Genomic DNA, 17001 nt, shown 5'->3' on the forward strand with positions numbered 1-17001 from the left:
GGTCGCTGAATTAAAAAGACCGGAAGCTTCGTCACTCTACCACTTGTAGAATAACTGAACAGGTTACTGAAATCAGTAGCCTCACTGAAGAACGAGACCTCCTTTCGACTAAGATACTTTTCGTGTCGGTGTTGCGTTCCAACACCGTTTGGCAACATGAACTTATTTGACCTGTGTGTGTTGATACCCATGACGTATAAGTTCTGACCCTATTTGACTAATTTTAGCAAGTTGGCGACCAACACTGATTCCACACAAAAATGAACTCTGAAGTTCCTCAGAAGCAGATGTTTGCCGTAGAAGTTCCGGCAATAGTGAACAACGACGGAAAGCTCCTTGACATGCTTGGTGGGTTGGACGAAGTGCTCCGGGTAGGTTTTCGTTAACCTCACCGAAAATACGGTTTTATGTAAGTAGCTTAGTGTCTAAATATTTTTAAAATTGGAATCGTTACCTAGTTAGCTGCGCCTCTCTTGGTATTCATACGTACATTGTGTAGATAGCCCAGTAAGATGAAGTGTAAGTTATGGTAAACAGCCATACAAAGCTTAAAAAATGACGGCTTTGAGCAAGCTCGTGTGGCTTGACTCTATGATGGAGTCTTCAGTAGAACTGGGGGTTTATGCCTTGTGTTCAGCAATTTTTTCCCAATATTTTCCATCAGTTTTGGGCAACTCAATAATTGATAACCCTCTTAGTTCATCTTGTCGAGGTGTCGATGTCTTCCATCTCATGTGGATTGCGCCCTACTGATAAATTCTGTAAAGCGATCGGATGAATCTGTTCCATCTGTAAGAGCCACCATTGTTCTAATAATTAGTCCCTCCAAATTGCGACCGATGTCATTTTCTTAAAGCTGAATAAAGGCGTCCCAGCTTGAATGTTGTGATCTCACCCGTAATCTCCCAATTTTCCACTCATAAGACAATTATTGTTCACATTCATCATGTTCCTGACCAGGTTTTTGACTCGGAAAAACTTCGTTTGAGGTTACGCTTTCGTCCCAAGATGATTTTTGCTAAACCAGCTTGTGGCGACCCATCTCAAGTTACTGGTCTGGTGCTCTCCGTGAAGCAGTACAAAAACCGCCTCACAGGTGAGACGAAGTTGGTTCCCACCGTCATTGCCCGTGTACCTCGGATGTACACATTTGAAAGTAAGTCGAAGCTCCTTTACGGTACTCATAAGCCTAATCCGTTCACTTCGTCCGGTCTTGTGCAATCACTACTGTATAAAAGGTATCCTGATTGCGACTGCCCAATTCGATTCACGGAGGATAGGAAAAATGACGGTCGCAGGCCCAAGCATCGGTTAGGGTTTTGCCGACTAGTTTACAGACTTTAAATAACCTCTGTCTTATTACACAGTCGGAAGTAGGTAAGTTACGCATTGAAGGCCACAGATATATTATAGAGGCGTCTCAAACTGCGTAATTGGGCCATAATTGGGCTATTAATTTGTCACAGTCAGGACGGGTCAATCGACCCCTCAACACGGTGAGAATAGCCCATTTAATATTGTTATTATCAAAGCATAAACTGAGAAACACGCGAACGCGGCAGATATTGTCGTCTGGTCATGAATGGGGCTAATTGGCGGGCCGGGTTAGACAGCTGCTTGTACACAATAAGTGGGTTGGACGTGGAACTAGACGAGTGATCTGTTAGTTGATGTGAGCCTTGCTCTGACAGAGTACCTGTCGTTCGGCTCGGAAGCGCTCGTTTAAACGATCAGAAGGACGAAAGTAGAACACTCTCCTTACGAAAGACACTACTTAGATTTCAAGCTAGTTACCTTAAGGTACTGCTTACTTCCAGGTTTTCTGACCAGAAACGAAACCGGAATTAAACAAGACTAAAAATTGTCGTCTAATCAGTTTCGAAAGCAATCATTGTTACTTTTAGGTTAGTTATGGTTGCTTACGTTTTCTAGTTGGACAGAATACAGAGGGACCCTTTTATCTGCTTCTGGAGTTCTGCATTTCGTTGAAGGTGCTCTTACTCACGGCTTTCGACACGTTGTCCAATTGTTTTTACCATCTTTATCGTCTCGAACCGCACGCTATACTTGAAAAGGGCTAACAATGCGTGGTCCGGAATCTTTCGGTTGTTCTAGCTTGATTTACTTGGACTCACAACTTTTTACGCAAACTATAACTGACAGTCAGTTTCTGATTCTTAGTTTGTAGTTTTTTAATGAACAAAACTTTTCTGGGTCGCCTTATGGAGCAAGCGAAACGAGGTCGAGGTCGCAGGCTGTTGGCCACTCCTGTAGCTGTTGTTTTTTTGGCCGCACAATAATTCGTGGAGATAATATCTCCTGCAGTAGCGCTAAAGGATTTTCTAACACGGATAATTCAGATGGATTTTTCATACCGACTGATTTCCTGAACATGCTCATGACTAATGCTTCAACCTAGTAACATTTCACATGTCAATCAAAACAGTTCTTTTCCAGAGGCAACCTTTACTCGAAATAAACTCAGCTTATCGATGTTGCTGGGCTCCAGGCGACTGGCCGGCAACGTGTTAGCTGTCGGTTTATTCTGGGTGTCAAATATTCTAGAACACATGGAGATGGGGCGTTCCTTGCCCTGTAAAACTGTTCTAACGTTGCCGCGCTTATATGTCACTGGTGTGAACCTTAAACACTCAGTAACTGAACACTTCATTTTGTTGTACAGCCGATACTTCAGGATAGTGTGTTATGCACAAATCCTTTCAGTAGTGCGCTTAAAAAAGCGAACTTCCGCCAAACTCTTCATACGACAGATCATGAAACTGGCTGAACGGCTCTTCAGAACTGAAAGTTAAGATGGTACCAGTAGAACGTGCGGAAATTTCGACGCTCTCAGCGTTTTCTCTTACCTGAATTTCTAGCGGCAGGCGCGGTGCCGGAAGTAGTGCCTATGGTGATTCAACGAGGAGCGCCATCGTCAAAATCGGAACGAGTGTTTCATATTTTGTCCGCCGTTATAACCCCCACATTCTGGAATACGGATTTCTTCTGAGTTCCAACTCTCCTTATCGCTTACAAACGGAATTTCCCTTGAGGGGGGACTTTGGAAACTCTATTTAGTAAATAGTTGAAAAACAGTTGACTGATTGAACAAATGTTGGAAAATTCTGTACTGGCTTTCTAGCATTAAACTTCAGCCTATGTTATAGCAACACCCCTGCTATTGTTGAGTAACAAACTCAGCTCGCTAGTTTGGACACTATTTTGTACGGTTTCGGTGTTTATTTGTTGTGTGTGAGAAAGAGCGCAAGTGACCGTTACCTGATATAATCACAGTTGCAAAACATATGCTCTTTATCTGTTTTACCCTCTAGCTATGGTAGATTTCCAGTACGGTCCTTATGAGCGCGTAAACAACGAGACACCCCCACCACCCTCAACCCTAAAAGGTGATGATAAGTACCGTGTGTTCTACGATGATTTGATCATAAAAGAACCTACCACTACTTGGACTCGTNCTAAAAGGTGATGATAAGTACCGTGTGTTCTACGATGATTTGATCATAAAAGAACCTACCACTACTTTGGACTCGTTCCTCTCAAAGAACACACCGCTCTTCCTTCCGCCTATCCAATTCTCCCGACAGGATCTCCCATTCAACTACAATTTTGCACCACGGCATCGGTCTTCCGAGTATATAGAATTAGAAGAGAAATGTCATATCCTTCCTGTCAGTAAGTTTACAATTTATTTAAGCTGTTTATTTGAATGATCGCGTGAGGTATACTAGTTAGTAGTTGAGGCCCAAACCAGTAGGTCACTCGATCGACCCTGACAACTTTGTTCACTTCCACATTTTGACCCCACAGAGGCAAGCAACCCATTCCACTTTTTGAATTTTTCGTGGGCATGCACACATAGTCATGTTAAAAAATGTGATGGGAAGATAGCCGGCGTGCTGCTAGCACGACAACACCAGGCGTCTAGGTGTGGTGCTGAAATAACCCACCACTCATAGCGTATGTTGGTGCTCTTGTACGTTATTTGCGAAACGTCATCGTGGCCAATGGCATTGGAGAAGTAATCCACTTTCCAACAAATGTCATGATGTTTGAAGAGGGTGTTTTTCAACTAGCACGAAAGCAACCTACATATTTTGCTGTAACTAATAATGCGGTTTGAAACAATTAGGGTCTCTTTATCAATACTTGGTTGACGAATTCGGAATGGTTCTGCTATCGAACAGGAACAGTGATTCTCAGTCGAAGAAATTTCGAGACTTCAGTGGAAAATGGAGGCCGCAGTTGTTCATGTTCAAGCTGTGATACAGATTGTGAATCAATTTCGTCTTACGTTTCAATCACACTGCATTCGTCACTCATTTGCAGCAGAATCTTGGATGAGTTTGATCACTGTTTTCATGGATGGATGAAACCTTTTGTTAAAGTAACGTCGAAAGAGGAGAAATTCCCTGGTTTCTATGCTGAAAGTGGTGCACTAGACCACAGGTTTTGATGACAACCGGCTTGAAGTTAATAATCGTCCATCAATAACTTTTCTGCAGCCACTTGAGCCTCTCGTTTTATGTGCTTATCCTCTCTTGTTCCCTTTTGCTGATCTCATCACGGCGTAAATATTTAACCGAACTTCGAACGAAAAAAATCCAGGTAGCAGCAGCAATTTTGCCTAAAATAGTTTTTTTTTCTGCACCAAGTAACAGTGGTTCACAGGAACCATGGACAAAATATCGGGATTAGACCCTCGTTTTTTGCGCACTTTTTTTTCAGAGTTCACTACTTAACCTTAAGACCTTCGGTTTCAGAGAGAAACGCCAGTTAACTGAACCTTATGAGCAAGGGTTACACGGCGAATGCATAAGCTCGTGCGTGCAAAATAAAGGCTAAATTCATGCTTGCATCATTTTTAGTCAAAAACTAACGTCGATCAGCTTTAAGAATCACGTACTCGGAGCTACCCTGAGGGATGTTTGGCGCGTGCTAGACGTAGTCCAAAACGACTTTCAACTTGGGTATGTAATGACTCATCTGCCTGATCGCTTCTTTGTTATTAGTCAGCTGCTTCATAGTCATTCATTCACCTATGCCTGTTGGGAAATGTGACTTCATCTCGGCAGACCTGACGGTAACTGGCAGTGGTCCGATTACTTGAAATTATACACACCTTGTGTGCTGTCATCCGTCCCCAGATTTCCTGTTACACCCAACTTTTTGACAGACCCCCGCGCAGGATAGATAGTACCACATGCTGCGTGCACTGATCCGTGCGCGCGACCAGTTGAATGCATTTTATCCACTGTATATCAGGCACAATAAGACCGGCGTGCCAAAGTGATGACTCGTAGTTGTCATAATGGTCACCAGAATAATTGCGCTAGGACAAGAGGATAACTGTTCAAACGCGAGTGATGTAACTGTGAGTTCTACGCATTCGGAAACTACCCACAACATTCTGGTCAGCTGAATGGCTGAAGCCCACAGTGTGCGCGGCGGATAGATAGCTCGATGGCCCGCGCCCTTCAAGACATTCATAGGCGCATACATACAATTGGATGGTATTGTCCAGTAATCAGTTTGGATTGTAGAACGAGGGTTACAAACGTTGCTTCTAACACTGTTGCTAGGTTAACGGAGTTTGGACTGTTGAGCCGATTCATTCAGATATGATGCCGTACACTGCTGGACAATACGACACAATACCATATGACATGGACACAATACAGGCTCAATACGGAAGGGAATCAAAGCTACAAACCGGCAACCGAAACCAGAGGCCTGAAACAGCGAGCCATCTAGGGTCCCTCTAGGTAGAACACTCACCCACAAGACCTCAGTCATTTTTACACAACCCCCAGTAATGTAACCTTTGTCCTTGCTTTGTGTTATTGTGTCCTCAGGTTGGACGTTTTCGGCAACATATGCATGCCTTTTTAGGTGTGTTCTCCCTTATATCTTGGCATGTGTGTTGGGGGAAGTTCGCCATCATTTGTAGTGGTTACGCAGTACTAGTTACAAAAGGTATATTCTGAAGTGTGAATTTCGTAGTCTTCTAGTGCAGTTGTAATCCTTAATTTTGTCAGCTGCCTGGTGCACTGTGATTGAACAATGAAGAAATATGGCTTTAAATCAGGTTTGTGCCCGCCATTCACCGGCAAGCCACACATACGACTAGCTCTTATTCAGCATTGTTGTCCAACACAACAAGACATGAATCAGCGGCTGTCATAATTGTGAAGTCTATCTGAGGTGATTGCTTATTATTCTGCGTTGAAAACAGTCGGTGTCACCATGTTCGTTAATTTCATTAATGGATGACTATTGCGTCAACGTTCATTTCATACTTCATCAGCGAAATTCATCTCAGGAGTAAAGTCAATGAGGCCTTATTGATTCTCATCCACTGGTCTCTTGACACAGGTCAGCTATATGGAGCGAGATGGCTCAGTGGTTGGCGCGCGAATTTACTGACTGGAAGGTCCGTGGTTCGAACCCGACCGAGGCCTCTCGACTTTCCCTGTCTAGGCTCGGGCAACCTGGTAGTATCCCAGCCCTCATGCTTCCTCCTGTTCACATGACATTTAGGCACTGAAAGGGTGCTACAGCTGAACGATTTTTTATATGGGTGGAAATTCTAACGGATTCGGCGAAATTAATTACGGTCCCCATCACCTTTCGCTGTGAGCTAGCAATTCACATCAACCTTGACATTTCAACTATTGTTTATGATGGAGGTATGAGTCCTTGCGAATCTCTTCTGTATATGGATATAGCGGTTTCTAAATCTTCACCCAAGTTTGTGACAGCTACTGAACCCGATAGCGAGTGAAACGGATTGATACCTATTGCTGATGTACTACTACGCGTGCTCGTCGATGATTTCTCAAGAAGTACTTAGTTGTTGATGCGTGTTGGAAAATAATCACGGTGAGCAAACGATAGCCGTGATTCGACTAATGTCCAACGGAGTAAGTAGGACTTCCACGTTCGCTCAGCTGGATTCCACCTGGTCAGCCTTACCCTACCGGAGACTTTGCGGACTACGGACTTAACTAACAGAGTGGAAAACTTACTTTTCTTCTCAGCCTGTATCCTCAGGTTAGATTTGTCTGTCATATGCCATAGGGCTTGTGCTGCGTAAAGTTCATGAGAGTTTTGAGCCAATCAAAGCGGCAGTGAGGCTGCACCTTTCACTTACACTTGAACCATTCTTCATAGTTCAGCGGTTTGAGTACCTTTTCTTTGGGTGATTTCACTAACTTCATAGGTTTTTTGTATCAAGTAACCGCAATTCACCCACAGCATTTTCTTTTTTTCTTTTCCCGTGGCACCATTGGTGTTAGACTCGAGGTCGCTCAGTGGGACTCGATATAGCTCAGTGGCTAAGGTTGCACTTTATGGACCGGAAACCCCTCGGGTTTGAACCTAGCCTCAGAATCTCGACTGCTCCTGTCTAGGCTAGGGTAACCTGGCGGTATCCCAGCCGTCGTACCCCCTTTAAGTTGGCATGGAAGCTAGGCCCGGACAAGGTCCCAGCATAGATGTTTACTGCCGGTGTGCTGCTGCACATGATGTTGATAAACTCGTAGTCTTATGGTAATTTTTTAATGTAGCCATCTCGACACTGCTTGTTTATCAAGGATACCCTTCAACCCAGGGACCCTAACTCTAATTATCCCGACAGCGTATAGTGTGCTCCTCGCCTGAAGGTATTGGATTTCTCTCTGTGTGCTTCGGATACAAGTGTTGTTCGACAACTTGCCTTTACTTGTGATTTTTACGGATAAGTGCCTCTGTGGGTTATATCCACGTTTTCCGTGCCTATACTTTTTCGGGACTGCTTACAATCACGGCACATCTGTTTCTGTCCAATTCAACATTTTTGTTTCCACCGGCACTTCCTTTCTCCAGTCAGGAAACCCCGACACAACTTCGGCCGTGTTATAAGCTTCGAAGATCCCACTCCCGAGGCTCCTCATCCACAAGCGGTGGAACGATTAATGGCGCATTATCCAGATCAACACAAAGTATTGTTCGAGCTTGATAAGGTGAGTCATCGGTTATGCATTGGCTAATACTTATCTATCCTGCTTTCTTTGTACATAGTACTTTCAATCTTCCGCTAGAGGCCAGATTATTTAGTTCATTGTAGAGTTGTGGAGTACCTGAGAATTTGTTGTTCGAGGGTAAAGAACCGCGGGAACCTCGAATTTTCGGTTGAAACAGAGCTGGTGATCAGTGCAGTGTAATGCGATGCATCGGGTGCTAACTGGTTGATCTCATCCAATGTAACCTTAACGACACTCCGAAATCACCTTTAATATCTCAATACCTCCTTATACAAGCTGGCATTTTAGCCATCTGTATCGTGGTAAAATCTATGTATTCAATAGAGGGAATGACGACTGTTTTTTCAATTCTGTATATGACCAACCATGCTTTCCTTGAACCACAATATGTACATTTGCTGTAGCTGTTTAAAGGTCGTCCGATCTGGCTTCGAAACGCAATTGCCAAAAGTGTCACTACAAATCTTCGATCGGCTCTCTACAAAGGTGCTATCATATGCTTCGCCTATTACATGGTACGGGGACCTTGGAGTCGCAGTTGGATTCGATATGGCTACGACCCTCGCACCGACCCAGAGGCGCGTTTTTATCAGGTTTGTGAAGGTCACAGATTCTTCACGTTTGATGCTTACTAAAATTGGTGTTTCTCAAACCGTGCTGGTATTTACTCATTGTTATCTACTTGCCATCACCCATCGCTTGTAATGTCTGTCATTCATTCTGTAAGTCGGATTTCGGTTGGCCAACCAGTGTTTTTCGTTTTTCAGCCAACCAAATTCACGGCTGCAAGCTGTTGTGTTGTCAATCCCACCCGCTAGGTCAGCCCTGTCTAACCAGTGGAGTATTTTTCCTCTACACGGCTTCAAACTGGTATTTTTCTTGAAACATTCTCCTTTCTGTCTGGTTTACTAGTTTCTTTGAGATAGTTCAGACGTAGGATCGATTCCTACAGGCCTAATAACAGTCGTCACATGACAGGGGAATCTTCATCAAACTCAGATAGTCGCTTCCCGCAGTATTTTGGTAGCAGCGTGCGACCGCAAACCTTTTTTTGCCTGAAGTTCTCATGCCACAACAGCGTGAAGTCGGTGAAATTCGGTTGACTGCAAGCTTGGTAACAGGATGCATAAGACCCTATGGCGTTGTAGCTGATATTTTCCATTAAACCCACAGATCAATTTGTTAACATTCTAGTATGCAGCATTTTTGGGCCTCTACAATTGTACCTCTCAGTCGTCCCTCGCATGATCACTTCAGCATGCAATTGTCTAGGGCGCTGTAGTGATTGCCTTCCAAAATTTTTTGAAATAAAAAACTTCGAACTAAACAGTGGATAATCGCTAGCCTAGCTAGAGATGAAAACGAATTGCGCACTGGTATCAAAAGTGAGACGATCGAAACGGTTAATATATGGTAATATGGTTTTGGCGCCTCTCTTTCCTATTCAAACCACTACCCCCAACGGAGTTGCCATTATGAACTCAAATGTTTAGAGTATGACGTGGTAGCTACCAACCTTACCAACGAGTCGAGTAGGGTTTCGTGATCACGTTCATCAGCTTTTGATTTCAGAGCTGGAAGTCCTCACGCTGTTTACCGCGGTTAGCCTTCAAACTCCTATTCATGGCTCTCATTTTCGGATAACATAATGGGGGGGAGTACGTCACAGTGGCGAAATAACTTTTTGCTTTAATTATAGGTGATCGATTTCCGCATCAAATCACACGTTCTTATTCGTCAAATATTGGAGCGAAACATCCGATATTCTTCGATGTCTTCGAACAAAACCAGACGTGGAAGACTGAACTGGCGGAGGCCAGATGGAAGTCTTCACTGGTTGAGTGATGCTCCCCAAACACAGACGAAGAATCAGTCATCGACTTCTCTAAAGTCGGACGCCGAGGTCGATATGGAGGGTGACCTGGAGATGGATTACGCCAACGAAATGGCCGAAGATGCTGTTGACGTAGAGTCGGGTAGTTTGCATGTGAGTCTTGTCTTTGCTAGGAACAACACCATACCAATGATGCACCACTCTTCCCTTGTTGTTAGGGTGTCCAAACGGAGAGTTGTGCAACAGATCAGGTTTCACGTTGCAGTTCGGAACCCCTGAGTGACTAAATTCACTTCAAGGCTTTGGATTTCTAGCGAGATATTTGGCTGGGACATTTTCTGACCATCGCCGCATGAAAAGGATGTAATCAACATATTTTTAGTTTATTTCGCCAGTGTGATCAAATGTATTTTTCCACAGCAACAACTTGCTATACCATATCGAATGGCCGGCTTTCGGAGCAGGTTTTCAAGCCAACAGTTTTTGTTCACCGGATGGCTGTGCCTATTTGTGCGTCATTCTGTCGCAAACCACATACCACATTCGTCCATCAACAGGAGGCAAAAGTGAGAAGTGAGATTACGGCCACTCAGTGGAGCCTTGCTTTTACTGTTTCATTCCAGTAGAAAGTTGGGCTAGAACCAGCTTCTCTCAACTGCTCCCTATCAGGCAGGCCAGTTACACTGGGAGAAACGAGGTTTATCTCGTACCATCTGGTTTCTTCAGTAACGGGACCTGTTCGCCTTTTGGACCCCCTCGCTAGCATGTTTGATCGTGATAGTCCTCACTTTCGGAGTTCCAACACGCAGAAGACGTGTCTTTTTATCCTTTTTTACTAGTCAGTTTGCGTACAGAGAAGTAGCGCCTTCCATTTGTTGGGACTGGAAACATTCTTTCCACGGGTTTCATGTGGATCCTTCAACCTCACTGTGTGACGCAGAGGGTAGCGCAGAGCTAACCTACCCGAGCGCATAGGGGTTAAGCCACAGAAATCAGACACTTTACGCCACTGTACATGGTGAGTATGCTTTTAGAAGTTCTTTACTTACATCGACCTTATCAAATAATGCATCGACGATCACCGTCAACCGTTTAATGAGCGGGATGTACACAACCTTTTCAAACGCGTCCTTCAGGGTAAAGCATCATCACTACTTGCCAAAACGGTTACTCCTAGCGTTTTTGATACGCTTTCCCTCTGAGTTCAAACTAACCAAATTTTGTAACAAGTTTCATATCCTTCATGTCTGGTCATTCTTTGACAAAGTTTTTATTTCGAACGCGGGGCGTTTTCCAAAGAAACCCGTTTAAGTCGCTCATAAGCCAGTCCATTTGGGTTTCTCTCACTGTGTGAATGCAGTTTTGAGCCTACTTCCCGTTTGGTAATGTCTTATTCCCCCGATCTGGTTCTTTTATCAGGTTGGCTACAGCTTTTCACGTGACCATCTACCAACGGCCCAGCAAATGCTGATCTGCTTATCAGATATTGATATCCCGGAGGTACAGGCCATCGTGGCAGAAAAGCCGGAACGCACCGTGTGTGATCCTGTCGACGGTTGGCTTAACCCAGGCCGACCAGCTAGGATTCGAGAACTGATGACTGAACACTTGCAACTGTGGCTGTCGGAGGAGGAGCCAGAAATCAAGTATTGACGTCCATTTTTGCACATCAAGTGAGTATTCTCACCCGATTTTTCGCCCTGTCGAACTGTTTCACGAAACATTTGACGGAAGGATAGAATTCGTCTCTGCGGGTACCATTTTCCAATGCGTAGTTCACTTATTCAGTCAAGGAGATTCGTTTCTCGTGTCTGTTAGTGAGAATCCTTAGTAGTCGACCTGAGGATAGGTTTCCAGCATTCGGCATTCTGTCAGGAAAGCCAATGTCAAGCCTCAACATTATCCATCGAGAGTGAAACCTTCATTTCACTGACTGAATTTGAACGAAGAACAATTCTGTCACTCAGTAGCTGTAGTTTCTTTCTATCTCACCTCAGAAAGTACTGTTTCCATGTTTTTTTTCATTTCAGCTTCCCATTGTAAATCTGCATTATTCTTCTATCAGATTCATTAAACATGTTATTTCCATTATTCGCTTTTGTAAACCTGTGAATGGCTGTGCGCCTACAGCGAACCATGTGAGTGCATTCACACAGCTGTGGACCTTGCGTATTTTTTTGGGTTGTTGAGTAGGGGAAACTGGAGTTCAAGTTGTCTCTGCATCATTCTAGCAAGGACATCGGTCAGAGAGTCGGACTCTTAAATTGACTATGGACAATATGGTGTAGGGGTTGGATATCCTAATGGCCTAGCAATCGTTGGGTTGTGCATTTATGGACCGTTTGGTGCAGAATGTCCATCGAACCTGACACCTGTCTGTGATTGTGGGGAATGTGATCCAGGCTCACGAGTACTTAGTCGACAGATCCATCTGTTCCACAACTACTGAGTTGCCATGCGCAATCGTATCGTGAAGTCGTGGAATATTTGTTCTTCCTGCAACTGAACCGTATTATCGCAATCACCGGATAGGGAATGCGGGTGCCTTACAACGGTACAATGTTGAGTTTGAGCTGGAAAATCCCGAGGTTGGAAGGCTACATAGTCACACCACTTAACAGCGCTGCGAAATGTGTCTGTACAAAACTCCGCTAGTGGGGCACTCCCCATGGTTGCCACCAACTTCGTTCACGCTGAACTAATTTTTTGTTTCGAGCGCTGCGGTAATTCCAAGTGACGTTGGCTTGGCCCTCTTCTCAAGCAGAAAAACAACAAGCCCAGTAGTATGAGTAATTATATCTTATATTAACTAGAATCTGCAGTATGCGGGACGTTATTTCCCATTCCGCTGGAATATAGGATTTTATAACAGCAATGACGATTACATCGTAGCTGGCTTTTGACTTTCTGAATTTTTTTCGTCAACCCTATGGAACTCACGTGCCCTGTGGTCTTGCAAACATGAGGGTCTGGCCATTTTTCATCAACCATACCAGCTTGTTTCAAAAATCAACTTGCTTTAAATACTGTTGACATTCAGACCACTTGGCATTCCTTTACTGAACTGCATACCCAAAAAATCGTCCAGTTGTAACACCTTTTTGGTGCTTGGCTGCGACACCACCAGTAGGAAGCACGAGGGCTGGGGTACTGGCAGGTTGCCAAAGCCTAGACAGGGAAAATCGGGAGACAGAGGTCGGGTTCGAACCACGGACCTTCCAGTCAGTAAATTCACTCTCTAACCACGGAGACGTTTCGCCCCGTTCTGCATACCCGGCTGCTCGTGCTGCTGGCCATCTGCACAGTTGTTCTACAAGGTATTGTCCGGTCCTTCCAAACTCAGGTAATAGTTAACAGGTTAACTGCTTGATTCCTCTCTGACCTTACCGCATCTTCGATCTCTGCAGTGAATGCTTGAACACCACCTAGTGAAAGTTGACCGTAATGGATAGCCGTCACACTGTTCGTGTGGATTTTATTATAAGGTACATGACTAGGAGTTCCTGATCAACCTGTTTCATGGTATATTTCGTTACTGTAATATGAATGACACTTCGAAAAATAAAAGCTGATAAATACCATCCTACGGCTCAAGCTGTTTGCTCAATTCGGTTTCTCCTTGGAGCCATTGTAGCGAGTGTTGCTTTGCGGTGCTCAGCCGTCCGTGAAATTAGGACCGCAAATATGCTTGACCTTAACACTCAGTGTCGGCGCCGGATATAATCACTCATTCAGTAGGGGCCGTCAGATGAACCAGAAGTGACCAACTAAACGTTGCTACTGTCTTAATAGCCGAAATTGTAAATAAATGCTTCAAGCTTGGAGGTTTGTCGGCGGAGAACTTTCTGAGCACTCTGGTTGTATGACCGTGGTGGAGCGAAATGGCTCAGCGGTTAGAGCGCGAATTTACTGACCGGAAGGTCCGTGGTTCGAACTCGACCTCTGTCCCCTGACTTCCCCTGTTTAGGCTTGGGAAACCTGGCAGTATCCCAACCCTTTTGCTTCCTTCTGTTGGCATGGCAGTTGGACACCGAAAGGGTGCTACAATTGAACGACTTACTATGGCCGTGGTTTATGATTTTGCTGCGATACGTAAACTGATCCGCGAAACCAAGGTATCAGAAGCACGTCGAGGGTATACATGCGTGTAAAAACAAGACGGGACTTCTGATATTCTATTTACGGTAGATTCTGGAGACTAATGTTTGCATACCAACAAACCTAGAGCTGGCGCAATGATTCCTCCCAATTTTATCTTCCTATTTCGGTTCATGTTGTGTGGTTCCGTTTAGGTGAAACACCCGCGGACCAACCAACACCGTCCTTTCGCGAAGAATTCTCCCCAGGGAGATTTGGCCTTTCCGACCACGAATAGGTCTCAAACACTTGACAGTGTATCCAGGCTTATTCACCTAATTATTTAATTATTTCTTCATCTTCTATGGAACCCAGTCAAGGCTTGTCTGAATTATGAACTTCCTCACATACTGAATGGCATTGTCTACAATGCCAAGATTCCGACCAGATCAGTGCACTTCATGCCTGTCCAGTTGAGATGTCCAGACTCCCGAAGCGTTATCCAGCAACACTGGGGAATATGTGGAAAATTGCCTCATCCGACAGCTGAGAGATTTCTGTACTGCGATGATTGTCCTATTTCACCCCTGAGATCTTTATCATCGCCTTACTTGATAGCTTACCGATTTGGGGGCTCAGTATTGGTTACTTAGCCAACACGACCTGTCCAAGCAGAGTGGTCACGCAAGCAAGGTGGTTTGAGGCTGCAGTTTTATTCGCTGGATCCTAGCAAGCGAGTCGCTTGAAATCGAAGTTTATTGCTAGCCTACTAGGCTTTCTTGTCGAAGGAATTTGTTGTCAACAGTGAATTTAAATACTGATTGAAGCTGCCATACTGAGTAAGTAAAACGCGTAAAGCTGGATCAGATACGGTCGTCTTTTTATATGATATCATTTCGTGTATTGAACCCATCGAAGGCCCTACAGTGGTAATCTCTTTTTCCTAAGTTAAACAGCCGGGTTGTTATGGTCTACTGTAACGGCAGTAGTGATGTTTGGACAGCTAGGGTGGCCAACATAATCCGGAGTAGGCACTATTTACGTGAGTTCGTTTTCGGTCAAATGTTATCTGTTTTGGGCCTTCCATCTGGGTAGGGGGAATTCGACGGCAAAATGGGACGAAATGAAATCATTCTTTGGTGTGAAGTACTCTCTGTGCCATTTCAACTCTAAGCGCAGCCGATTTAATCAGTATACAATATATGTAATCAATACTGCAGCCAATTTAATCTCAGCTAAATTCGGTTCAGGATGAAGTCACTCACTTACGTCGTTTCGTGGGATGATTACTTTTTGCTGCGGATTGTGGATGTTAACTTACGTTTATCGCCGCCTTGACTCATGTAGACAGCAGTGTTGGAACAGGACAGCCGGCAGGCATATGAAATTATGATGGCTCCGTGTGAAGTTGGAACAGTAGTTCCGGGATAGGTTTTGGAAATGTGGAAATGTTGAAAATGTTGAAACAGAGAGCACTGAAATTGTTTGCAAAATCTAATGGTAAAGAACTCTAGCCAAAATAGGGTAGAAAAAATCGTCTCTCTAGAGATTCATGGGAACCAAGGGATACCGTGATTATTAGTTGATGCGTAGGTTACCGATGAAACAAAGCAATGCATATTCTTCAGGCACCTGAGTTAGTAACATAAGGGGTGATGTTTGGAGCGAAGCTTGAAATAAACGGGCCGGGTATTTGTGGAGTTGAATTGGGGGGGGGGGGGTAGGGCAGGTTTTGAGTGTCTTAAACGGTCTCTCTTAGTTTTGCCAATGTAATTCACCGAAAAACTAAAATTCAGACAGCCATTTTGGTCAATGCCGCTATCTGGTCTTGTTAACTGACTAATTTGGAGTTTCAGCTGGCCGGCAGGTAGAATAGTTGTGACGCTAACTACCTTTTGTTCAATCGATCGAAGCATCCCACGGAACTGTATAAGAAATGCCAAATATGTAGGTTCATTTTTATAGAGCACTATTTACCCGTTCAGGGAGTAGAGTGATGATATAACGAATACCCTCTCGTGTATCCTTCAGGTCCACTGTGGTCCACCACAGTCGTCTGATTCTTTTCCTACTCTGTTGCATCGTCTTTAACGACAAAATTTGAATCCATGGGAATAGAGCTTCACCTAGATGTTTTTCTGGCAGACCTTCAGGATGCAGTTGGCCTGCCCTGTCGTAGTTTTTTGCACTTCCGATTGAAAACAGTATCAATCAATGCGTTTTTGCCCCCTCAGTGCTCAGTTATACTACGAGACTTGGTCGGGAATACTCATGCTATGCGTAGCAGATACTCTGTCCGTGATTGTCGTTGGGCTCGTCCACTTGGGAGGTGTTTCATCTTGTCTTTATACGACGGATCAAATAGCCCACTGTGTTTTTGTTGCGCTTCGCCGATTGTAGCTGTCGACCAGAAACAAAGCTTGTGTTGGTTGTGTGAAGTCGATTGTCTGAGGTTCGGAGACGGTACCAACAGACTCAGATTCCGAACACTACCCGTATCAGTTGGATTTTATCAATCTAACCGATATGGTAAGCACTGAGATAGTATACATTTGGGATAGTGTATATTTGGCAAAGAACCAATGTGAGCCGAACAACCGATCTGCCGGACATAAACCATTTTTTCTGGCTAGGTCCTGTTTTTTTGGAATAATAAGGCAGAGGTTTTCACACTGAATGTTCTTGACAGAGACCAAACCGAGCTGGAAATAAGCGGTGGTCATTCGATGACTGGGTCACAAGTTACAGAAGCCCTGACCGGCAGCATCGGTAGTTGTTGTCTACCGGTACCCCACTCATCATCGTTCTGAAGGGAATCTAACATATGAATACGCTAATCCGTGCAAAAAACCTGTGGCCGATAACTATGCTACCGGTGACGGTTCTTGAGGCACTATTTTTAGGACATCTAGGGGCCTTTTCTCTTCTTGCAGAATTAAGTTAAACGCAGAATGTATTTTTCCACAGCAACCGCCACGAAGAGACTGGACCATTACGTGACAACCTCCGCTTTTCCGTGACCCACTGAACTTTACTTGTTTGGGGTTT

At 44.4% G+C, this 17001-nt stretch overlaps 2 protein-coding genes across 2 annotated transcripts in view; both read left to right on the forward strand.

Annotated features, from left to right (window-relative positions):
* Positions 1–78: 78 nt before the first annotated feature.
* On the forward strand, positions 79–6565 carry T265_05902 (hypothetical protein; the record flags this gene model as incomplete). Its single annotated transcript, XM_009171037.1, is given in 5 exon segments — positions 79–371; positions 961–1156; positions 3333–3473; positions 3484–3693; positions 6399–6565. The coding sequence occupies 5 exon segments, from the start codon at positions 261–263 to the stop codon at positions 6563–6565; spliced, it is 825 nt and encodes a 274-aa protein (XP_009169301.1).
* Positions 6566–6594: 29 nt separating this feature from the next.
* The window catches only part of T265_05903 (hypothetical protein), a gene marked incomplete at both ends in the record, with an annotated part of 30080 nt that continues 19673 nt past the window's right edge, over positions 6595–17001 (forward strand). Inside the window, 5 exons of the mRNA XM_009171038.1 lie at positions 6595–6634; positions 7885–8021; positions 8447–8635; positions 9742–10029; positions 11296–11412. Coding sequence (XP_009169302.1) covers positions 6595–6634; positions 7885–8021; positions 8447–8635; positions 9742–10029; positions 11296–11412 — 771 coding nt within the window. The remainder of the gene's footprint in view (positions 6635–7884; positions 8022–8446; positions 8636–9741; positions 10030–11295; positions 11413–17001) is intronic.

The sequence above is a fragment of the Opisthorchis viverrini genome (genome assembly GCF_000715545.1).
Source record: "Opisthorchis viverrini unplaced genomic scaffold opera_v5_115, whole genome shotgun sequence".
In the NCBI taxonomy this organism is placed as follows: Eukaryota; Metazoa; Platyhelminthes; class Trematoda; order Opisthorchiida; family Opisthorchiidae; genus Opisthorchis; species Opisthorchis viverrini.